The sequence below is a fragment of the Podarcis filfolensis genome (assembly GCF_964270895.1).
Source record: "Podarcis filfolensis genome assembly, chromosome: 6".
Taxonomy (NCBI): domain Eukaryota; kingdom Metazoa; phylum Chordata; class Lepidosauria; order Squamata; family Lacertidae; genus Podarcis; species Podarcis filfolensis.
The window spans coordinates 68,886,736-68,911,066 of record NC_139609.1 but is presented as its reverse complement, the minus strand read 5'-3'; the positions used below and the strand labels follow the sequence as shown (position 1 = coordinate 68,911,066).

The window sequence follows — 24,331 nt, the reverse complement described above, 5'->3', positions numbered from 1 at the left end:
GTGTTATTTAATTATCCCCTTCTCTCAAAGGCATAAGAGGGCCTGAGTTCCCCTTCTATAATAGTAGTGATCCAATCCTACAGTAGGAAGTTCTTGTTATCACCAAGTGGAAAGCTATGGACTTCTTTAAACATGCAATGAAAATTACTTTTACTCTCCCAGAATAAGTGCAAATTAACATGAAACTGTTATTAGGCTTACACTGCAAACACTTGGTACCAACTTCTTTTGATTATCCATGCAATGATTTAAATTAATCCTTTCACATACACGCTTTTATCCAATTTTATTCCACCTCCATAAACTTGGGATTTTTGCAAAAATTCAGGCCTCCCTGGTTTGGCTTACAAAATCACGGACAGAAGATTCCTTTGATAAACAATGGCTGATCTTGTAATAAACTAATCATACCAATGCAGGAAACACTTGACACCAATTAAAAAGCATCTTCTAATAGGTATGATTCCTATAATTGATCATTTATTTGAGGTCACATCCACGGAGATTCACTGTATACAGAGATTCCATTGCTTCTAAATCTCCACTGCCTTTGCCACTTTTGTTACGGAGAAAAAGATTTACAAACTCTTGCTACAGCAATAACGGCCGAAACTTATTTTGATGGATTATTCAATCTTGGTGCAGAGATTTTTATTCTACTACATAGCAGAACTTCCAACTTGCAGGGGTATTGGTCTTCGTGATAGAAAAGTAACATTAACAGCGGATTCCCATGCCAATTGCCATAAATGTCCCAAAAGTTCCACCACTCTGCATCATGGTTTTGCCAACACCACCCATCAGTTCTCGCCCTCTCATGCCAAACCTAAAAGAGAAGAAACAATGACAGAGGTGGTTACTTCCCACAATAATCACGGGAAAATAATTTTGTTTCTGATTACTGGGAAATGCAATCAACGTAAAAAAACTTCACTAATTTTGAGTGGGTACTTTGGAGTGACCTATACAGCAAGTTAGCTCATAGTAAGCACGGGGTGGTCTGCCAGCCAGTGCAACTTAATAAACAGAAGTACTTCCCAAAAACTAAACTCTAATTCAAAGAGAAGAGGTTAATGATAGGTCATTTGAAAACACATCTTTTAAGATTTAGTATTAATCCCAAACCCCATCCTTTACTTTGCTAGTATATATATACAAACACAGTTTAAGAGTACAAAGTTTTAGTACTAATTACTCTCCAGCTGAAGTAATTTCTACTATAGATTTTATCTAAAGCTTTATACTCATGAATGCATCTTGCTCTCAGAAATGTACAGGATTGCAGTCATGGGTCTGTTATCTGGCAACAATCCACAGAACAAGTGGGGAAGTAAGCATAAAAGATTGTTAAGTACAGGCGGTAGCCATTTGGGGCATGTGCAATTGACACGCAATCACTGACACATGGGTCCTTATGGACTTGGAAGAGTGCAGACCATGGCCGTAATGAGGGCGGGACACATATCTGCATCTCCGACTCCTGCTGGGCTGGAAATGGAATCCCTGCTCGAAATGGTTACTGCCTGTGATACAATCATATTGCATTATTTTGCTCTGTTCCTAAGCCAGGAAAGCTAACGAAGAAGATTCTTTTTAGGATTTATGTTGCATTCAACTACATTCCAACATACCTGAGACAAGAAAATGTGCCAAACAGTGCACCCGCTGCCATACCAACAGCAAAGCCCATCATGAAGCCCATTTTCACTCTGTCAAAGCAACTGGGTTGGGACTGGCCATATGGCCCCACTGTCACAGGCATCTAAAAATATAAAAAAATACTTAAAGAATATCTATCGTTTCCATGCAGATGATAATCCTCATCTCCGGTGTGGATAGACCACTCCAAATATGAAATGTACATGACTGTTAGGAATAACAAAGGTGAAAAAGAAGTCCCTGCACCAAGAAGTTTTCAGCAGTAGCACCATAGGAATTCATTGATTTATTTGCTTCACAAAGACCACAAAGATTTTCTCAGAATGCCCCAGGGAGGCAAATGAGTTAAACATGCAGTAAGCACTACCTGTGTGAAGATACGGTAATTAGTTTCCTCCACTAAACCTAGTACTGTATTATTCTAGTCACATTTTCTTTGGGATTGCCAATCAACTGTGTGATAGAAATGTAAAAAGGATGAATGCAAGTCAGTTATGGACTAGCCTGAAAAGTACTTTAGACTCAACATCATTAAAAAAAAAATTTTAAAAATATATTTCATTTTGCAATATATATTAAAGTACTGTTACAAATCGACTTCATTGAATGAACAGCAACTTAGAAATGAACTATAAACTTTGAGATTTTAAGCTATTTCCATTAACTACCCTGTCTGGTCTCTTAAGAAATACTTAGACAAAGTTCTATTTTGCAACTGTTTAAATTATTAAATATTTAAATTATGAAGCAATACTTTCTCACTAGGTAACACTTGTAGTAGTTCAGTAGTTTAGCAAGCAGAAGTTCAAACACACAAGTTGCCAAACAATCCCAAACCAAAAGGGACTGACAACAGACAAATATATTGTTAACATTAGCTTGAAGGATATATATCCCCACTGAATCTTCCAGGGAGTTCAGCCATTATTTGTAATGTGGCGCAATCTAGACCTTGAACTCGTAGACGCTTACGTAATGCTTTTTATATTTAAAAAGCAACACACCAAAAAGCCAGCAGCATAGCCATTCTAATTTAAAGATTAAAATCCCTATATTCTTGCTTATCTCTTGTGCGAGTATCAGCAATTTCCTCCAATATGGAGAAACGGACCAGTTTCTGGAAAAACACTGCCGCTTTTAAAGGGATACAGAGACCAAAAGAGGAATAATTCACAAAAGACTGACAGATCTTTTTGTTGGGGATGTGCGGGGGAGGGGACGCAATAAGATGGGCTCCAGACTAACACCCGCGACTTTATAATTTTTAGGTTACGTGGCAACGAACACCGAGGTCTTTAAATATCGTGCGTTTAAGGGCGCGCGTTATCTTTCTGTCCCACTTGCTTATTGAGTTTCTCAGTTTCGCTGAAACCACGAAGGCCAACGACGCGGGGAAAAGCTCGGGAGACGAGAACGACGCAAACGGCGGCATCGCTATAGCAACCGAGAGAGACCCCACCCCACCCCCACCCGGATACCCAGCGTCAGAAAGCCCACCCTGGACCACCTCGCTCTCTGGGCCCGCCTGCAAACAGCCTTTTCCCTGCTTCTTCCCTCGTCCCCCCTCACCTCGACCACTCCGCGCTTCGTTCCACCCGAGTTTCCCTCAGCGCGGCCTGCGCTTCCGTCGCACTCCGATTACGTCACAGGAAACGGCTCTCTCGGCGGGGAGGGGGTGGCGGTCGTCGTTCTTGTGGGTGCCTGTGGCTGCGCTCGGCCGGGAGAAGGTGTGACGATGATGGCGGTGCGGCCGGCGACATGGCGGGCTCTGAGAGGACTGCTAGCCGGCCAAAGGAGGCGGCTTTCAGGGGCTCCGCAGCAGCAAGGTAACGGCGCTCTGTCCTTTGCAATCCCGCCAGAAGGGCGAGCGAGCCTGGCGGGACGCCCGGCGGATCGCGAGTTTCAGCCGAAGCAGCTGGTAGGCGGCTCCCTTCCGCAGCTGCGATGGCATCTGCCTCCTGGGCAATGTTATGTTTTCCGCTGCTGCGGGCTTGGGAAGCTCGCGCAGGGGGAAAAAACCAAACGCGAGTGAGAGTCGCCTGGTCCCTTCTTCCCTAAGGCAGCTTGCTCAGTATTTCATTTTTTTCCTGTTGAGGGCTTACTCTCTGAAGTGGGTTTGCTGTCATCTGGAAACAACCTTGGCTGAATGTGAAAGTAGTAGAGGATCGGGGCCGTAGAGCCGCAAGATCCGAAGGGGTAGAGCCGCCGCAGCGACGCTACTACTAGCCCCGGGCACGATGCGAAGAGCTCAAGCGCAGAAAGAGAACGTGTAAATAAATAGCTACGCCTCCCGGTGTTGTGGTGGTCCGTCCAACTTTCTCTCCCGTCAGCTGCAGCAAACGGCATTGCGATTGAGTCCTACTGTCGCAGCCCAAGGGATCGTTGAGATGACGGGGGTGGGATTACAGCCCTTTGAAAGTTACAGGCCCAACCTTGGGTTTGCAAAAGTGGCGTAGTTAGTAATGTTGGAAGGGCAGGAACTCATCGCGACAGCTCACATGGTTACATTCCTAAGAACAGTTAAAGGGTGGGGAGTAGGCTTCTTTGTTGATCAGCAATACATTGCATAATGCCCATTTTTAGAATGGGAGGGAGTTGGGTTCCCATCTTCAATCAGCCATGAAGTTCACTGGGTGACCTTGGGCCAGTTAAAGTCTGAGCCTAGCCTACCTAATAAAAGTATTATGTGGCAGACCAGATCCAACTGCCAAGCTTGCAGTGCTGGCAAATACTGCCCAGTCAGATGCCATTGCTCCAGGTATGAATAACTACTGAAGCTCCCATGTTCCTGCTCCGCTGCATCACTGGTTGGAAACCTTTTCTCAGCAATCCTAATAGGAACCAAACATTCTGAATCCGAAAATGTTTTATATGTTACATATAGCTAAGCCATGGACATAATCTTGCTCTTTGGACACTTCACTATTGTGTGAGCTCAGTTCAATTGATTTCTGCTGGTAGTTCAGTTTCAAACTTTTAAAATGCCACTTTCTGGTTGAAATGCTTTGTTATAGCTGCCTGAACAATATAGTCCTGTGTATCAGCTTCTGAAGCTGAACTTAAAGTGGAAGTATTTTTGAAAAATATGTTTTAACCACCTGTCTGAATTGCTTGTGCATTAATTAATCTTCATATTATACTACATACTGGAATAAGTCCTCCACCCCATAGTAGAAATGATATCTTCTGCAAATTTGCATTTGTCACTCATATAGTTGTCTTTCCCTAGGCATAGGCAGTGCTGATGAAACTTCGCTTCGACCATTGTACATGGATGTCCAAGCAACTACTCCTCTGGTTTGTGAACTAAGTACTGTACTCTTTTGAGGAGCATTTGTTTAAACAAACACATTGTTTACAGAGTAGTCCTGCACTATTTACTCAGAGGTAAATCCTACTATGTTCAGTGGGGGCTTACTGCTAGGTAAGTGCATAGGATCACAGCCCAAGTTTCCTGTCTACCCTGAGATGTTTGATAGGTGAGAGAAGAATACAATGTGATATCTGACTAAGATGTACTCAGGCTAGAACTGTAGAAATGATAATTCCTAGAGTCTGACTGAGTCAGATACTTCTCATTGGATCTAGTAGTAAGAGAACATGGCTGAACATTTACAGCCTGTTCCTAATCACATTTTAATCCTATTTACTCTGAAATAAAGACTGCTGCCATACTGGCCGTACTGTCTTGTGTACACAAACAGAAAGAAGATTGTAGCCTTAATAAGAGGGCGGGGTGTGTTCCAAGCATTTGGGTGTGTAGGGGAAAACTCTTCGATACAGATTTTTTTTTAATGATGAAATGAAATAGAATAACTATTAATATTTTGTTCTAGGACCCTAGGGTTTTGGATACCATGCTTCCCTATCTTGTGCATTTTTATGGTAACCCACACTCAAGAACTCATGCTTATGGTTGGGAGAGTGAATCTGCTATGGAAAAAGCTAGACAGGTGAGATTTCTGCATTTTTCTTATAATTTGTTTATGAACTGCTTATCAGTCAAATCTCATGGCAGTATACGTATGGGAATTTTATCCAGAAGACAAATTGTATTGAGGAGTTAGTGATCTGACATGTTTACCCTTCCTGCCTCTGTTCCTTCCCCCTCCCTCGCTGTTGTTAATTTTTTTTGCTGGTGTGAGAACAGTCTTTAATGTCCTGAGAACGAGAAGGTGATGCCCCCCTCCCACAGCTGCCTTAATCAGTTGTGGAGGATAATGCCGGGTACCTTCTTTGCTATTGGACATTGTTTTGAGAAAGTGAGACATTGGGAGGGAGGGAGGGGGCAGCTAATGGATTATCTGCAGGTAGCCAGTCTAGGAAGGCACAAGGCTATCTATAAAATCAGGTGGTTTGGGCAGAGTTTCTCTGAAGCTCATGCACGGACTGATTGGCTGCAGGGCCGTGCAAACTGAGACTACCTGGGGGAGTCACTTTGCCACTTCTTGTGGGCTTCCAAGTAGCAGATTGAAGTGCTTGCTTTGTATACATTGCTTGATGTTTTAGAATAAAATCTTTAATCTTCTCACTCACCTGTGTATTTTGTATTGCTTCTGAATCTTATTTTAAAAGAATCACCTTGCCTTTGGCAAGACAGTATACAAAATAAAGCAAGATACAAACATAAAACAGTTAAGAGTACATTAAACCCAATGTAAAACCAACATGAACAATAGCCAGTAGTGCTATCCTGAAAAAGCCTGGCATTCAGTGCCAGTTGCAGCTTCCAGACAAACCTCAAGGGCAGCTTCACGTAGAGCACATTCTAGTAATTCAACCTTGAGGGGATAAATATATGGACCACTGTGGCCAAGCTATCCTTGTGCAGCCAAAACTGATAGAAAGCTGAAAGAAGGTGCTCTGAGCCCAAGACTACTTGGGCCTATAGTGACAAAGTTGGAGTCAGCAGTACACCTAAGCTACATACCTGATTGTTCAGGAAAAATGCAGTCCAACCCAGGATAGGCAACTGAGCTGCCTTCTGGACTTGGGTACCAGTTACCCACAGAGCTTCCATCTTGTCAGGATTCATTTTCAGTTTATTGGCTATCATCCATCCCACAACTTCATCCAAGCATGTTTAATATTTGCATAGCCTCATCTGATTTAGATGTCAGAGAGAAATAGATAGAGCAGGGTGTCATCAGCATACTGGTAACACCTTACTCCAAATCACCTAACAACGACACCTAACAGCTTCATACAGATGTTAAACAGCCCTGGGGTCAGGACGGTTTCCTGTGGCACCCCATAGCACACTTTGCGGGGGGCCAACAAAACTCCCATGCAGTGCTATTCCTTGAAATCAGCCCTGGAGATAGGAGCAAAACCACTGCAACACAGTGCCTCCAACACTCATCCCAGGAGGTTACTATTGTTAATTGCATCAAAAGCCTCTGGGAGATCAAGTAATAGCAACAGGGTCACACTCCCCTGTCCCTTTTTTGATAAAGACAAACCATCAGAGCAACCAAGGCAATTCAGCCATGAAATCAGACCTGAATCTAGATTGCAGTGGGTTAGTGGGTTAAGGTAATCTGTCCTCCAAGAGTGCCCATAGATGCGCTGCTGCTACCTTCCCTCCAAAAGAGAGTACTAGTGGCCAGGCAGTAGGTGGCAAATGCTACTGGACCAAGTTTTGTTTTGTTTTTAATATAAAGAAGTGGCTGCACCACCACCTGTGGGCATAAAAATGCAGTTTAATTCTAAATCTGCCTTTGCTGACTTATGAAGCAGTTGTGTTTTGAAAGCTGTTACAAAAATTGTCTGGTGAATGTGGTTTTCTGCCTCAAAGTAGTAACATTATATTATTGTGTTCTGTCTTTTTTTAAACAGCAAGTTGCATCGTTAATAGGAGCAGATCCTAGAGAAATTATTTTTACCAGTGGGGCAACAGAATCAAACAACATAGCAATTAAGGTAAATGAGTATATTGTAATGCCAAGTGATGGTGATGTAAAAACAATTCACAGTAGTCTGGATGTTCAAATATTACTGTCCTGTCTTGTGTTATAATTAAGGCAGAAGCTTAATACAATTGCAGCAACTAACAGTGCAATCCTGTGTATATTTTTTGGCTTTACCTGAGAATAAATAAAAGTATTGGCAAGTCTTAAAAAGTGCTAAACCTATTATCTTGTGTGCAGTTTTTTTAAAGTCTGTGGAAGTCACAATTCTCTACATAAAGTTATTTGGATAATGTTATTGTTTTTGCATTTGCAGGATGAGCATACTGCGTCATGTTAAATATCTAGAGATACTTGGTTGTTTCTGATATAAATGTATTGTAATTGTAACTTGGTTGAGATCGTATAGCGATATACTGTAAGTTCCTAAAACAACTTGGTGTAAACTTAACCAGGTTCACAGCACACTCCTATGCACGTCTACTCAAAAGTAAGTCCTACTGAATTCCGTGGGACTTCTTTGGGTAAGTGTGCATAAGAGCCTCAGGCTGTGGTCTTGAACTCACTTATTAGGAGGTAAGCCCTATTGAACACAGTGGGACTTCCTTCTGTGCAGACATGCATGTAAGATTGTACTGGTAGTTGAATTAAACTTCTGTCTTCCTTAAAGTAGATTGCACTAATGTTTCTTGATGTTAAGAGGCCTATTGTATAACCAAACCTAATTCTGCCTGCTTTGTACTTAAAACAGTTATGCAAAGAGAGAGTTGCATTATCAAAACTAACCGACAGGTCTCTTTTCAAGATTCTTCTCTGCACTGCAGTTTGTAAGGTTTCTGTGGCTACAGTTTTGCTTTGTAGCTATTTCCCATAATTGCACTGAGGAAAAATGTTGTGTAAATATGTAAAAAATGAAAATATGTAAAAATGAAACCATGACACTTACTTAAAAAACTGAGCTAAAGTTGAAAATTGCCAAGATTACTTGAATAGTTTTTCATATGCAATCCTTTGCATATTTACTCACAAGTAAATCTCATTGTGTTCAGTGGGGCTTACTCCCATGTAAGTGTGTACCATTTTGGGCTGCAATCCTATGCACACTTTTGGGAGTAAACCCCCCTGCACTTGGTGGGACCTAGTTCTGAGTAAATGTGCCTAGGATTTGTTGTCTATTGCCTGAAGCTTCAAGGTAACTGGGCGTTTTACATTTTTTTACTTGATACTTATAGAAACTACGGATTTCCAGCAGTTTTGATCTAAATTTTTTTTCCGTTTTATCTGTGTAAAGGGTGTTGGAAGATTCTATAAATCCAGAAAGAAACATATAATTACAACACAAACAGAACACAAGTGTGTGCTGGATTCATGCCGTGCCCTAGAAGCTGAGGGATTTCAAGTCACATACTTGCCTGTACAGAAAAATGGGATTATAGATTTAAAGGTAAATCACTTGTTTCCAAATTTGTATTCATGTGATTGCAGCTTCTCCCTTTTTCAGTCCTTTGCAATGGAATGTTAACAAAAATGCAGTCTTCCACTTAGAATATGGATGCTACAGAGAGCTGTCTAAGTAAAAACTGGTGAAATGTTTGTTGGGTTGCAGTGACAAAAGGGTGAGGTTTACTGCTTACCTAGTATATTGTACAAAATTGGATCAGTTTAGCAGGTGCATTCAAAGAAAGGACACTTTATGTACTAGTAGAATAAATTGATTTATATCTCTAACCATTTAGAGTGCACATCTTAGCACAGGGAGTATGCCCTATTGAATATAATGGTGCTTATATGTTAAAAGTGCAGTGTAATTGTAAAATAAGTTTCATTTGCAGTGCTAATGCAGTTCAAATTAATTCTCTTCTATGATTTCCACCAGGATCTAAAAAATGCAATACAACCAGACACAGGATTGGTTTCAGTAATGACTGTGAATAATGAAATAGGAGTGGTACAGCCAGTTAAGGACATTGGTAAGTTGACAGTTTGGGTGGAATTGATTTTATGAAAGATTGTAAGATGCTTTATGGAAAAAGTTCCTCAAAAAACTGGTTATGAAATTTGAAATAAATACTAAATCAAGCAAACAAACAAACATATCTTGAGCTAAAATGCCAAATACTTACAAAGCTCGACAATGAAGCACACACTGTTGAAGCATAGAATAGCTACATAATTGTGGTGACTTAGAAACAAATCACTGGCTCACAATCAATATCTGACAGCTTTTCTATGTCTGTCAATAATTTGTGAAGGTCAAAATAGATGTTACATGTGAGATCTGTGACCAGATTTCCAAACCTTTTAAAAAAAGAACTTCAAGGTTGTTGTTTATGTGTCTACTCTTGGAGCAGGACCGTGGAGGATTCCCCCCCCCCCTTTTTTATTTTGAGCCATTTCACTCCCATCTAAATGCCCACCTCCCAGCAGTTGAAAGCTAACAGTACAGTGAAACACAGACATCATTTGTATTATATCTGTTCCCAGATTTATTTTGTGATGACCTCTGGGTTTTAGCAATACATTTGAATTGATTGATAAAATCAGTATGTTTAAAATCTTTCAACATTTTCATAAAATATAAATAATATTTCATTCTGAACCATGTTGTTTTTCCATTGTAGGTCAGATCTGCAGTTCCCATAAAATTTTCTTTCATACAGATGCTGCACAGGCAGTTGGGAAAATTCCTCTAAATGTCAATGATATGAAAATTGATTTAATGAGCATCAGTGGCCATAAAATCTATGGTCCCAAAGGTATTGATATTTCTTATATTAGATACTACTTCATTTTTACTAATAAAGGTGGCCAGGTTTAATTGATTTGGTAGTCAAATAAACATTTGGAGAAATCGCTAACCCTTGTCAAGGCACCATGAAAAACAGAGACCTTAGTACAGGGCTGGAGAACCTGTGGCCTTCCAGATGTTGCTGGCCTACAGCTCTAATCAGCCCTAGCAATTATAGCCAATGATCAAGGATGATGGGACTTGTAGTCCAGAAATATATGGAGGGCCACAGGCTCCCTATCCCTGCAATAGTATTTAAGGAGGAAACAAGAATAGCAGAGGAAAGCCTGCAACAGTCTTGCAGGGATGGGCGCTTTATTCAAAATAGCTTTCTTCGAAATAAGTACTTCCAGTGTGGTGTAGTGGTTAAGAGCGATAGACTTGTAATCTGGTGAACCGGGTTCACTTCCCTGCTCCTCCACATGCAGCTGCTGGGTGACCTTGGGCTAGTCACACTTCTTTCAAGTCTCTCAGCCCCACTCACCTCACAGAGTGTTTGTTGTGGGGGAGGAAGGGAAAGGAGAATGTTAGCCACTTTGAGACTCCTTCGGGTAGTGATAAAGCGGGATATCAAATCCAAACTCCTCCTCTTCTTCCATATGAGCACTTTGAACACAACTTGGTTCCTAAACACTAGTCTGCTATCCAAGATGTGGAGACAGCTATATGTGGAACAAGCTACATCTACAAATGGATTAAGCTATGCCTGACCACATACCTTCCACTATACAGATCTATATGCAGCAGCCTCCATGCAAACTACTGCACAGGGCACTAAGGGCACACTCTATAATAGACTGTGTGTATGGATGTGGCAGTATGCATGACTTTCTGCCAGAATATTAGATTAGGATGCCAGACAGTTATTTTTCATTTTCTGGAGTTAAATAATGACAAAGGAAGATCCTGCTGAAGAACACCTCAAGGATTTTGATAAATTTTAGGAGAAGATACTTATTTTATAGAAATTAGCAAATGAGGATTCTTCCAATTAGAAATGTAAATTGAATATCTGAAGATGAGATCCAACAAAATGTGAATGGTTCTGTTCATGTAACAGGGCTTCTTCTTCCTCTCTTCCCCCCACTGCAGGTCCCTACAGTGATCCCCCAAAAATCTTCTCCAGAGGGTTGGATACCCTCTGGAGTAGATTTTTGGGGGTGCATAGGGGGCTGCAAGCTCAAATGAGAAACTGGAAGTTCTGTTGTGCAACCAGATTCCCATTGCACAAGTGGCGGAACATCACTGGGTGTTGCCCTGAATGTTTAAAATGCATCTCTTGCGACGAAGAATCCTGATTAAAAGTTCCTGAAGGATTTTTTCTAAATGTTTCTAAATATGCTAGGAGACATACAGTATGGAAAGTCTACCTGTGTACTGAACAGAAGTAACTTCTTGTTTCTAAGGGGTTGGTGCAATTTATGTTCGGCGGCGACCAAGAGTAAGACTGGAACCTATACAAAGTGGGGGAGGCCAGGAGCGAGGATTACGTTCTGGGACTGTGCCAACTCCTTTAGCAGTTGGTCTTGGAGCAGCTTGCGAATTGGCACAACAAGAGATGGAGGTATAAAGAGCAGTTCTAGTTGTGTAACTTTTCTTGATCCATTTATTTTACCATGTTCTTTGAGGCCTTGTTGATGGTTGAAAGTCTGCAACACATTCCTTTAACAATAATGATTAGGGTTTAATATGATGCCCTTCTCTGTACTGTAGAGAACTAATCGTGCTCCATAATTCAGCCTTTATTTTCCTATAATATGTAAAAGCAGTTATATAAGCAAAGCAAACTTGGCCTTCTTGGCAGAACAATTTTCTGAGATGGTTTTGAGTATTTCTGAGATATTTTAGTAGTGCTATGTTCATTCATTAAGTAGTTCTCTGTGCCATATTTCTTACAAACTCTAACCTTACAGTTAGAACCTTTCTGGTCTCTGTCTTGCTGTTGGTAAGAGAAGGCAAGCAGTTTCTAGAACAACTAGTGTTTGTTGATTATAATAATTGTACAGAGATGTGCCTCTATTTCAAGGGCATCTCTCTTCTCGAGCATAGAATTTTCAAACAATTATGGAGGCAATTTCTTATAGAATTTTCCTACTACATATTTCTGAATTTTACAGCAGCAATTGTGGGATAGTAGAGCAAACTCAGGGGGTGGAATCCAATGTTGTGCAAGCAAACTTCTGTTCACATAATGAATCTATCCTTTCTTTCTTTCCTCCATCCCCCCATGTACCCTGAAAATGTGGGGCATATTTGGGGGTATTAGAGCATGGAAAGGAGAGAAGAGGTAGGTGAAGTCCCATTGTGCAGGTGGAAGTCTATTCCACTTGCACATAGCCAGCATCAGCTTGATAACCGTAACTCTCATATTTAACTTGGGGCTGAGTTTTGCTATGGTTATTATTTGTGTGAGAAATTGCTCTGACAAATATTGTGTTATTTTGCCTTGTCTTTTTGGTTAACAGGCTAGAATTGACTGATAGAACATTTTTAGTACATCAATCAAGGCTCATCTGCATGTTTGTAGAATAGCTAATAAGTTCTCTTGTTTCTTTTTCAGTATGACCATAAGCGAATTAGTTTATTAGCTGGCAGATTAGTTACAAACATAATGTCTGAAATTCCTGATGTAGTAATGAACGGCGATCCAGTTCATCGTTATCCAGGTATTATTAGCAGAATGTTGAGTTCCTCTTTACTTCAGAAATTGCCTTTGACCATTTAGGGTTTCTTTTTAAAATGAATATAGCATTGGAAATTTTAAAACAGATTTAAGTGTTAATCTGGTACAGCAGTATTGTTTTAGAATTGAAAGCAATCTTGTGCTCATCGGGTACTAGCCCAGAAACTCAACAAATAGCTTGAATATTGCAAAATTCTCATCCTCTGTTATACAATGTTCTATATATTCATGACTAGATGAAAACTGAGATAATATTATAACAGCATTAGTGCTAAAGCTTTGGTTGACTCTAAATAGTTTCACTGTTGATCTGTTAAGCATATGAAGTCAACATGAAATTAAGTAGAGATTGTAGTCACTGAAACACGATGTTTAAACTAATTCAGATATGTCTTCTGCTTCTGTACTGACCTTAAATCACTGCATAAATCAATCCCAGTGAATAGCAGATTATGCACAAGCTTTTTTTATTGTTTTACATCTTAGTTCTGACTTGTATGTTTTAGGTAGAGCACTAGGATAAATCACTGTGTTAAAGACTGAATGAAGAATTCTGTAATGGTCCAAAGAGCTGCTCAATATTTTCTTCCACTTCATTGTCTTCTGCACAGTTAGCCAGTTTTAGGTTGTTTAGAAATAAAAATTATGGGTGTGCTGGTGAGACAGTTGTTCTGCATGCATTTCTGGAATTAGCATTTAGCACTCTAGTGATCAGAGCTGTGGTGACATTCACATTCAAAGGAAATGAAAAAGAAACATTCCATAAAGGGAAAATAGACTCAGATTATTTAAGAGCAGGGTCTTGAGTTCAACCCCCATGTTGGGCTAAAAATTCCTGCATTGCAGGGGGTTGAACTAGATGACCCTTGTAGTCCCTTCGTATACAGTGGTACCTCGCAAGACGAAATTAATTCGTTCTGCGAGTTTTTTCGTCTTGCGAATTTTTCGTCTTGCGAAGCACGGATTCCCAGGGTATTAACAGTTTTAAGAAAAAGGAAACAAACTTGTAAGACGTTTTTGTCTTGCGAAGCAAGCCCATAGGGAAATTCGTCTTGCGAAGCAACTCAAAAAACGAAAAACTCTTTCGTCTTGCGAGTTTTTCATCTTACGAGGCATTCGTCTTGCGAGGTACCACTGTACTATCATTCTATGATTCTGCAAAAACCCTGTTGTCTAAAGTGCAATCTTAAAAGAAGCTAACACTGCTTTGTTAACTTTGCAGGCTGCATTAACTTATCCTTTGCATATGTGGAAGGAGAAAGCCTGCTGATGGCACTTAAAGATGTGGCTCTGTCTTCTGGAAGGTAATATTGTTGGTGTAAATTGGAAAGAATGGGTGAAATTGCACTAAGCACTTGGACCGTGTCTTGAGCCAACATGGTGTAGTGGTTAAGAGCAGTGGACTCGTAATCTGGTGAACCGGGTTTGATTCCCCGCTCCTCCACATGCAGTTGCTGGATGACCTTGGGCTAGTCACACTTCTCTGAAGTCTCTCAGCCTCACTCACCTCATAGAGTGTTTGTTGTGAGGGAGGAAGGGAAAGGAGATTGTTAGCCGCTTTGAGACTCCTTAAAGGGAGTGAAAGGCGGGATATCAAGTCCAAACACCTCTTCTTCTTCTTCTTCTTCTTCTTCTTCTTCTTCTTCTTCTTCTTCTTCTTCTTCTTCAGGCCATCCCTCATTTCTGGATTCTGTTTAGAGAAAGACTCAGCTACATGGGGTGGTTAGAAACAGTTGAAGGCTAAATACTTAAAACATGACTCATTCATCCTCCCCTTTTCTAAGGAATGTGTGTACATGCAGAGGCAGGTATAATGCCAAGGTTGAATTCAGCAACATTGGCATCAATGTGAGGTATTTGCCAAGTGTGAGGTTTTATCATCTTGGTGAATGTTACATGCTATATGGTTCGGTTCCGTATAGTATGGTGAGCTAGCATGGTAAGGGCAAGTGATCACTACAAGGTTTGTTTCTGGGACTAGAGAACTCTATTATACTAGATTAGTTCATGATGTACCAGCATCTCTTAAAGTTAATGTAGCTAGTGTATTTATGCTTGTCTTGTGCCATGAGACAATAGACACTACATACTTTGAACTGAACTGAAATGGATAGGGGAACTGTGAAAAAGACTGACTACTAAAAAGCAGGAAAACTCTGATGTTGTGCTAGAAGACTCTGCTGGAGCTGTGCATACTCTGCTGATGACACTGGTCAAAGTGTGTTGTAGTATTAACAACAGATGGTGGACCCAGGTATAACAGGTTATGGGCCAACTGACTTCTATAAGTCTTACATATGTGAGAGAGAAGAGAGAGCCTGGAATATGCTCTAAGGGCACATTATGCGGTCCATTGTTAAAGCTATGCAAGTCTTAGTCTGGTCAGTGTGCAGATGAGAGATTGCCTGGAACTCCCATGCCAGATATTTAAAGGAGTGCAGAATAAAAGTGGCCTTTTCCACTTCAAGTCACTAGAATTGATGATCTAGAACAAATCTATGAGCCATCTAATCCAGAATCTTTCTTTATTCTGACCAGGGCTGATTTACTTCCATTTATAAGGAGTGTCCTATTAGCATTTCTGACTCCTTTCAAATATTTCTGATTCCTTTTAAAATTCAATTGGCAAATGTCAAATTACATAATTTAACCAAGCTTTATTAGTTATAACTGGATCTACTAGATGGTTAATTCCTGCTGCTAATATCTTTTTGCCCTTTCCTTCCAATATTTTAGTCCCCCTAAGTTATAAGAAGAACTTTGGGCATTCTTATTTTCCTGATCACATAACACACTTTTTAATATATTACCCACCCTGTCTGATCTTTCCCCCTACCTCACACTTCTTTTTCTAACATCAATCTGTTGCTGTACTCTGCCTTATTTTCTGCTTCTGCAGTTGAAATGCCTTACCTTCTATTAATTATGCAATTACACACCCTTCTCTTGCATAATTAGTCTTCTTGGTTTGTTTCTGTAGTCAGTAAATCTTTAGGGGGCAGTGATAAGAGCATATTACTCTAGAGCTGTCTGCTATTTTGATTTCTATACCAGTTCTGTGTAAGGACAAAATGCCAACATATTGTTTTTTCTCATTAGTGCTTGCACATCTGCGTCTCTGGAACCATCATATGTGTTGCGTGCAATTGGAACTGATGAAGACTTGGCTCACTCATCCATAAGGCAAGGCTTATAGTTCTAAATTAAGCATAGGCAAACTCGGTCCTCCAGATGTTTTGGGACTACAACTCCCATCATCACTGACCACTGGCCCTGTTAGCTAGGGATGTTGGGAGTTGTAGTCTGAAAACATCTGGAGGGCCAACTTTGCCTATGCCGGTTCTAGACAGTCACATTCAATTATTTTACATCCATCAAGAGAAGAATCCCTTTTTATCTTTTTATGTGTGCTATGTTGCATCTGATAAGCTCTTTGCTTTAATTTCAGGTTTGGCATTGGCCGTTTCACTACTGAAGAAGAGGTAGACTATACCGTAAAAAAATGCATACAGCATGTGAAAAGATTAAGGGAGATGAGGTAAAAAAATATAAATCTGAATATTAGACATTAACCATCACAGGATTTCTTTAAAAGTCTGTCTGTGGTAAGGAAATACTGCCAGAAGTCACGGAATCTCAGTGGTTAGAGCAGATCAAGATAGGAGAAGGAATATACTATTTGTTATCTCTGTAGCTGTGGTCCAGCCAGATATTTACAGCAAACTGGCACAATCCTTATAAAGCCCAAATATGCATGCAGTCCCATTATTTAAGTCACAGAATCAGGTGGGTCCTAATATATATATTTCTCAGGTGTCAAAGGCCAGGGTAAATACGCATTTAGAAGGGTGGAAATTCATATATAAATCTCTTTATTTCCATTGCTAGTGTCTCAATATACTGTAATACCCATCGTGGGTTCAGGCATTCAACCCTGGTGAAATTTTGCCATAACAAAACATCTTAATTGGGTATTTCGGAAGATAGTAGGCATTCTTAGACATAATTACTTTATGTAGTTAGAAAGTGTTCTTTGTGGAACTTCGTTTAAAATAATATTTTGTTCTTATTAATTATTTCCTGAAAGTTCTATTGATGTCAAATTATTTGTATTTCTGACTGTCATTGAATTTTCCTTCTCATTTCACAGCCCACTGTGGGAAATGGTACAGGATGGAGTTGATTTGAAGAGCATTAAATGGACACAACATTAAGCAAGGAAATCACTTGTTATCTTGGACTGCTTGGATATAGATTAAAGTAATATTTTCTCTACATTCCTGAGTAAAACCATGTTGTGCTTGTTTTAAAAATACAAAATCTTTGGGTAATCAGTTACGCTTTCTAAATCTAGAGCCTGAAAACTAAATCTAAGGCGATGTTTGTTCAGGTAAATAACTGTGCTTACAAATCACCAAATACGAATGGACATTAGTTTCCTGGAACCAAAGAAGTTGCAGTACTTTTATTTTGGAGGTGACATTGGTGCAGCTTGATATGCCAAATCTTCAACTGTCTTATGTAAAAATAATAAAAAAGTAGTTTGTTTCTACTGTAGGTTCTCCCTAGAATAATTTGCATCTGTTTCAGCAACATCTGTCTTATTGCAAAACTTGTGTTCAAACAGACAGTATGGTCAGAAGTAATCCTCTTACAGAAGGCAGTCTTCCATCTAAAAAGTCCATGTTTTATATTTGAGCAGTGGCATTTGCTACATAGCAATGAATTCAACTGTGCCTAAGGTTTACTAGCTCCCAAATGCAGATCACATTCACTTTTTCACAAATTCACCTTTTCCTTACCTTTACCCTTGATTTGTTATCACAATTTTTTTCTCCTGCTTTCCAGAATAATTTTTTCTGAGCTATTTATTGATTTATTTTTGAGTGACGATGGAAGATTTCAATGTAATGTTTTTCCTGTAGAGCAACATATTTTGGTTTTTGTTGATAAGAAGCTATGGTCTTGAGAATGAGATTGTGTCTATCTAGAAATATCCCAGTTATAGAAATATCCCAGGTTGATCATCACTTAAAAAAATAAAACAATGTCATTGCCTTTCACTTCAGGGTGCCTGACAGTGCTAGATTAAGTTAAACTGGTGAGGCTAGTATTTTTGGTACTCAGAAATGTGTGCCCTCATTTGTATCGGATTTTTTTTTTTACTGGTATTACTTTTTCTAGTAGTAGAAAGAAAACATCTATTTAAGGGAAGTTTTTAGTTTTTTTTACTGCTTTCTGAAATAAATGCAGGAAGGAAATTTAACTGTCTACAATAAATGAACGCTTGTCTTATGCAGCTTTGTGTGCACACCATTTTGAAGGAAATGGCTGCTGACCCTAGGCAATGGACTGTTAGCACTCAATCAATGAAGTATCACTTGCCTTAACTACTAGTCCTATACACACAACGCATATACTCCCATTGAAATTGTATCAGCTTCCTTGAGATAATGTTTATTGCAAACCTGTTCTGGCAAAACTGCTTCATGTAGGAGAGTTCTTAATTTGCAAAATCGTTACAGAAGTTTTCAAAAGCATGGTTTAAAACGGAAGAAGCATTGATACTGCAATGATGACAGTTTTATTACCATATCACAAAATTTAATTTTGTGGGCAAGCCATTAATTCCCCCCCCCCAGGTAATAAAAAAAAAAAAAAGCTTTGGAACACTTCTTACACTGTACACATAGACTTTTTCAGACATTTATTTTTTTTTGTTTTAGAGGAATTCTGTGCAATATACGTATATTACAGGCAGACAGAGAAAAGATAATGTGTTAAAAACAAAATACTGAGTTAAAATTGGCACAAAAATGCTTTTCTATGTTTAACTTAGTAATGTGGCACTCATCTATTAATAAAGAGATAAAAGCAGCTTTTACTTGTTTGAGTTGTGAATTCTTGTTCATTGGGATGGAAAATATATACACTGATTTACTGAGCAAGTAGTTCTCATTAGCATATATGAGATGGTAGGAATTTTTGTCTGAATGTGCATCACTTTGCACTTGCGTATATTGCAATATATTTGCTATTGTGCAGAGTTTGGAGAGATCCTTTTTGAAGATCCTCTCAATTTGTTCTTGCCACTTTGAATAATGTGGTAATGTATTATCAGCAAACATGGCCTCCTCACTGCTCACCCCTAATTCCAGGACATTCATGAACAGGCATCTATCTAGTTCCATGATTTCAGAAATTAACCATCAATAAATAAAAATATTGCTGACTTTGAGATTTGAGGGTGCTCTTCAACAGTTTTAGATAATTGGACAGAAGAGAAAGGTGGATCATTGAGGTCCAACATACTTACAACATAATATATACAATGCACTCGTATACTGTAGCCTGGAAGTTGTAAAATATGAATGAAATCTAGCAGATCTGCATTTTTTAAAAAAGTTGTGTAGCCCTATTAAGATTGCCGGAAGAAATATTGACAACCTCAGATATGCAGATGACACAACTTTGATGGCAGAAAGTGAGGAGCAATTAAAGAACCTTGTAATGAGGGTGAAAGAGGAGAGGGAAAAATATGGTCTGAAGCACAACATCAAAAAAACTAAAATCATGGCCATTGGTCCTGGCAAACAGAAGGGGAAGAAACTGAAGCAGTAACAGATTTTACCTTCTTGGGCTCCATGATCAATGCAGATGGTGACAGCAGCCACGAAATTAAAAGACCCCTGCTTCTTGGGAGAAAAGCAATGAGAAACCTAGACAGCATCTTAAAAAGCAGAGGCATTACCTTGCCGACAAAGATCTATATAGTGAAAGCTATGGTTTTCCCAGTAGTGATGTATGGAAGTGAGAGCTGGACCACAAAGGCTGATCGCCATGCTTTTGAATTGTGCTGGAGGAGACTCTTGAGAGTCCCATGGACTGCAAAAAGATCAAACCTATCCATTCTGAAACAAATCAGCCCTGAGTGCTCACTGAAAGGACAGATTGTGAAGCTGAGGACGGGGGAAAGGACTATCTTGGTAAACAGAAATGTCGGGTTAGCAGAAACTTATGACCCAGCTGCTCTTGCGAGGCTAACTTCTACCATGAGCAGAAGATAAACAAAAGCAGGAAGAGAAATGACTGACATTAGCACCCTCCTTGCAGCTATAAGTGAATGGGGCTGCGATTCTGAACACCATAGTGAGTAACCCCTGTGAAGCTCAGCGGAACTTACTGCCGAGTAAGCAGGGGTTACTCACTATGGTGTTCAGAATCGCAGCCCCATTCACTTATAGCTGCAAGGAGGGTGCTAATGTCAGTCATTTCTCTTCCTGCTTTTTCTCTGTTTTTATGTTGTATATATTTGGGTTTGATCACATGGAAATGTGACAGAAGTACTGGCACCTATTGTATTTCATGGCAGGTCGGTCCTAATGTTTACAAAACTTTCCTCACCCCCTTTCAGCTACTGCTGATAACGTTTCAGTGTCTTTGGCGGAGTGGCTTTGACCACCTGAAAGCTTTCGCCGCACCAAACGTGCGAAGACTGCGAAGGTACCACAGGAGGCCACCTCGAAGATGCGCCCGCGCTTTTCCCTCACCAGGGAAGATCCCCCTCGCTCGCTCCGCTTGCCTTCGCCACACACGCTCTCGCGGCGCCGCCTACCTCAGGCCACACCCTCCTCTCCTTGCCGCAGACGGCCCGGAGGCGGTGCAGGCGGGCGGCCATTTTGTGGCGCTGCTCGGTCGCTGGCGCTGGGGCTCAGCGCGGGGAGCGGGGCCTGAGTGGCGAGTTAGTTTCCTTTCTAACCCACTTTTTTCCCGTACAGGCCCCTCGGTAAGAACTTAGCACTTCCCTGGCGGCGCCTCCGGCTCGCCGGGGAATAATAATAGGTGGGGAAAGCCGGGCTTGTCCGGCTCGGCTGCGAGGGGGAGCGTGTTCCCCTCCCACCTCAGCTTGCACAAAGGGCGGGAGGGCGGGAATGAGGCCTGAAGGGAGCGGGGGGTAAGGGCCGCGCTCCGGAGCCTCGTTGGCTCCTCAAGGCCTTGGCCTGTAACTCTCGCGTGGGGTCTGTAGGTTGGACAGGCATTTAGCCTCGCTAAGGCATTTTGGGCCTGGTGCGCAGGGTTGCTTGGCTGCGCCTGAGCGACGGTGCTGGTTCGGGGTAGTGGAAGAGCCGCCTATGCGCCCCGTGGGTTTGTGACCCCCGTTTCTTTTGGGGGTAGGTGAGTATCGGCGGCTCCCTTCATAAGTGGCCTGACTAAGCCGGGCTTCCCTGGGAGCATCCCCGGGGCCGGGTCTTAGGGCGGTGCAGGCGCTCCCATTGTAGGGGATGGCGGGGGCGAATGGAAGCGAACTCGGTAGTGTAAAACAAAATGGCCTGAGCTGCGGGGATTTTTTTTCCCCTTATTTTTTTTCGCATCAACCAAAAGCTGTCGCAGTACGCCCGAATCTCTGGCGTCCAAGTCAAATAAAGACTCGTCCTTGTGCAGATTCGAAGTGGTACTGGACTCAGTGTGAACAACGCCGTGATGAATTTTCGAAAGCTTTCGATTGAGATCTAGCGTCCTGTTATCACGGTTTTGTTTTGGTGGGGTGGTCTCCAGGTACACACACCACTGTTTGTTATTTTGGTTAACTGCGCTCTGTGAAATTTCTGGGCCCTTCGTGGTTAACAAAAATTTAAATTCGCGGCATGAAATGATACCTTACATGTGAAACCCGGTGTCGCTGTTTTAAGTTGGCTAAAAAGGTTTTAAGAAACGTTTGGTTCTGGAGGATGACTTCAGAGTTTATGGTTGTTCTTTAGGACTCCTGGGGTGGATATGTTTCATATCTTCACTGACATGGGCGTGCTCGTCAGGTTATATAACAAATTCATTTGTTATAGAGCGATAAGGACATCATTTGTATACAAAATTAATTTATCGTTCCGAAATTTGACTTCATGAAAGAGTGCTTCATTGTTTGCTGTATTTTCCTAGTTTCTTTATTTCCTCTGAGGGACATAAATGGAAGGATATTTGCTTTTTAAACAATAGGGCTGCTGTAAGTAGGTAAAGTAATTGATGATTATTAGCCAAAGATAAAGGAAGGTGATAGGAATTAAATTTGCCAATTGACAATAGAACAGCTAAACTTACATATAGGTACAAACTGTTAAGATGCTATAAAAAGGCTTTTCATTTTTAAAAAAGTATTTGTTCTTATGTATTTTGATTATTAGGAAATACTGGCTTTAGTTTTGTGTTGACTTTGAGTCTTCAGTTGTGAATCCCTTTATTCCAGCACACTTTCCCTTCCCCTTCCCCAGCTACTGATAAGCATAGTAATCATACATTTTAATACTGTTTGTTTGAAACAAAGCTCCAAGAAAATGCTTGGTGTTGGAAAGTTACTTTGTACTTAGGAATGTTCTGCTTACCTCATGAGTAAAAAAGAAGCTTATCATAGGTTCTATACGATTTTGGTGTATATTTCGGAACTCAAGGGCATCATACAAAGAGTATTCATTGGGCACGAAGGAGTCATTAAGACCAGGGATAAATTAATATGACAGAATATCTCAGCATATCTGGTAGTATGCTTTGTTTGAAAAGGTTTTTGATTTCTGAACATTCTTGCTTGGAATTATGCATGCGGCATAAACCACAGAAAATAGTTACTGGAAAAACTGAGCATGACGGCAGACCCTTTTGTTGAATAGAAATGTGCACTGGGAACTGGTTGGAGAAAAATATCTGTTAGCATTTATATTTTGCAGTGAAATGACCATGTGGAACATTATTAAGCTATTTAGAAATGAAAAAAGGCGATCTCTCGAATTGTACAAAAAATTGTCACCAGGATAATTGAAAGATTTCAGATGCTGAAGTTTGGCTTGTGCTGAATAATTCTCACATGAATTAACATATGTCCTAATCTTGAATTGTAAATAGTTTATAAGGTCAGGTAGAGAATGAGTTCTTGGGTTTTGCTGTTCAGACAGGTGTTTTACTTCAGATTTTATGCGGGAATTCACACTGTTTAAGTTTTGTGGTGCTGATGTTGATTTGTTCCTTGAAAGTCTTTGTTTCGATTAATTGTTATTTCCTGTGGTCAGCAAATATACGGTTTTCTTTAAATAAGGCATAATTACAGATATCACCTGTTCATAGAACTGCCTGTCAAGCCATTCATGAGATGTGTGGAATTCAGTATTCGTTTTTTGTTTCTTTTCTTTCAATGGAAAATATTTTCAGGATCTGCAGATCAGGATTTCCAGATTACATTAGGGTTGTGTGTGTTTAAGTACTAGTGTATATAAACTTGCTGAACGTTGGACACAATGATTGTGAAATACTGTTTGGTCCTGTACTTTGAGAAGAAGATTGTCCTGTTTGCAATTTATGTTGGATTGTATTTTGATTCTGCAGCTCTAAAATAAGCAAAGTTAAAGAAATAGGAGGAAGTGTATTGTAAGGTATTTGCAGTCTGATTTGGCTTCAGCAAATGTGAAATGACTTTGAAAGGATGTTGTGTTTTGGTTTATTTAAAGTACTTCTTAATTGGGTGAGAAGTTGTAGCATTAGAAAACTATTCTAGTTTTCTTGATCAGGAAAAATAAACTAGCCCTCTTTATGAAATGAGACAAATCAGCTATCTGAAGAGAGAATGCAAAGTTAATTTCTGTAATGAATGTGTTCTGGCTTTTTGTTTGTATTCGTTCTCATGTTGAATATTTTTTGTTTTAAAATAAAAGTAATTGTTGCTATCAAAATGTGTGAAGCTGTGGAAAAGACCAAGGCATGTATATTTCATGCACTCTCAAACTTGTGGTTCCCATGTATTGGAGTGCCTTATGATGGACATTGTCCCAGACTGTCATAATACACAGCACATTGTGGACTGCTAACTTTTAGTTATGTGTTGCTTGCATTGATTTTTGCCTCCATTTATTCTTTATTTCAGTCTAAAAGTTGGTTTTAATTGGTTGCCCACAGGATTGCCTTGGCTTCTACTACTTGTTAAGGAAAAAAAACACACCTCTCTTGGCAGGTAAGATACTGAAGATGTATTTATGCTTACTGAACACGCTTGGATAATTCAAAGTACTCAGGAAGATAGAGCCAGTACATGAGTTACTTTAAAAAGTTTAAATCACCAAAAATATATGGAGGTTCCCCCCCCCCTTTGTTGGCCTCAAGTTGTGATTTTTTTGGTAAAACTTTCTGTGGGTAGAATTCTTTAAGATTGAGGTCTTTTTAGGGTTATGTGGTTTTTAAAACACCATTAACTCTTCTGTATAGCAAGTTTTGTGTAGTTACCCAAATTGTCTAGTCATGTAGGTTTAAAAACAAACA

The 24,331-nt window shown here is 40.2% G+C and overlaps 4 protein-coding genes across 11 annotated transcripts in view; 3 read left to right on the top strand and 1 right to left on the bottom strand.

The window, feature by feature from the left end:
- Positions 1–458: 458 nt before the first annotated feature.
- On the bottom strand, positions 459–3,361 carry ROMO1 (reactive oxygen species modulator 1). Of its 2 annotated transcripts, none has more exons than XM_083617770.1 (3): positions 3,229–3,361; positions 1,632–1,762; positions 459–826 (listed from the first exon to the last, which is right to left on the bottom strand). In XM_083617770.1, the coding sequence occupies exons 2-3, from the start codon at positions 1,760–1,762 to the stop codon at positions 718–720; spliced, it is 240 nt and encodes a 79-aa protein (XP_083473896.1). In that variant the 5' UTR covers positions 3,229–3,361; the 3' UTR covers positions 459–717. The 2 variants fall into 2 exon arrangements, with proteins under 2 accessions (XP_083473896.1, XP_083473897.1); XM_083617771.1 differs by having other exon boundaries at positions 3,167–3,232.
- Positions 3,305–18,916, top strand: NFS1 (NFS1 cysteine desulfurase). Of its 2 annotated transcripts, none has more exons than XR_014549092.1 (13): positions 3,305–3,485; positions 4,889–4,956; positions 5,496–5,612; positions 7,498–7,581; positions 8,860–9,012; positions 9,445–9,538; positions 10,190–10,324; positions 11,763–11,920; positions 12,917–13,918; positions 14,168–14,343; positions 16,139–16,222; positions 16,488–16,577; positions 17,190–18,916. XR_014549092.1 is itself a non-coding variant. In XM_083617740.1 (13 exons), exons 1-13 carry the CDS (start codon positions 3,395–3,397, stop codon positions 17,251–17,253), a joined length of 1,326 nt encoding a protein of 441 aa, XP_083473866.1. In that variant the 5' UTR covers positions 3,329–3,394; the 3' UTR covers positions 17,254–18,916. The 2 variants fall into 2 exon arrangements, 1 of the variants encoding a protein (XP_083473866.1); XM_083617740.1 differs by having other exon boundaries at positions 3,329–3,485; positions 12,917–13,022; positions 14,262–14,343.
- Positions 16,300–24,331, top strand: part of LOC310764228 (fer-1-like protein 4) — a 114,057-nt gene continuing 106,025 nt past the window's right edge. The window contains exon 1 of the mRNA XM_083617673.1: positions 16,300–16,378. The gene's annotated coding sequence lies outside the window, so the exon portion shown is untranslated. The remainder of the gene's footprint in view (positions 16,379–24,331) is intronic.
- The window catches only part of CPNE1 (copine 1), a 50,832-nt gene continuing 47,198 nt past the window's right edge, over positions 20,698–24,331 (top strand). For 2 of the 6 annotated variants that reach the window (XM_083617712.1, XM_083617718.1), the window contains exon 1: positions 20,698–20,825. The gene's annotated coding sequence lies outside the window, so the exon portion shown is untranslated. Of the gene's footprint in view, positions 20,826–21,085; positions 21,215–23,939; positions 24,027–24,331 lie in introns of those variants that run through there. The other 4 variants (XM_083617714.1, XM_083617713.1, XM_083617715.1 and 1 more) reach the window with 4 other exon arrangements.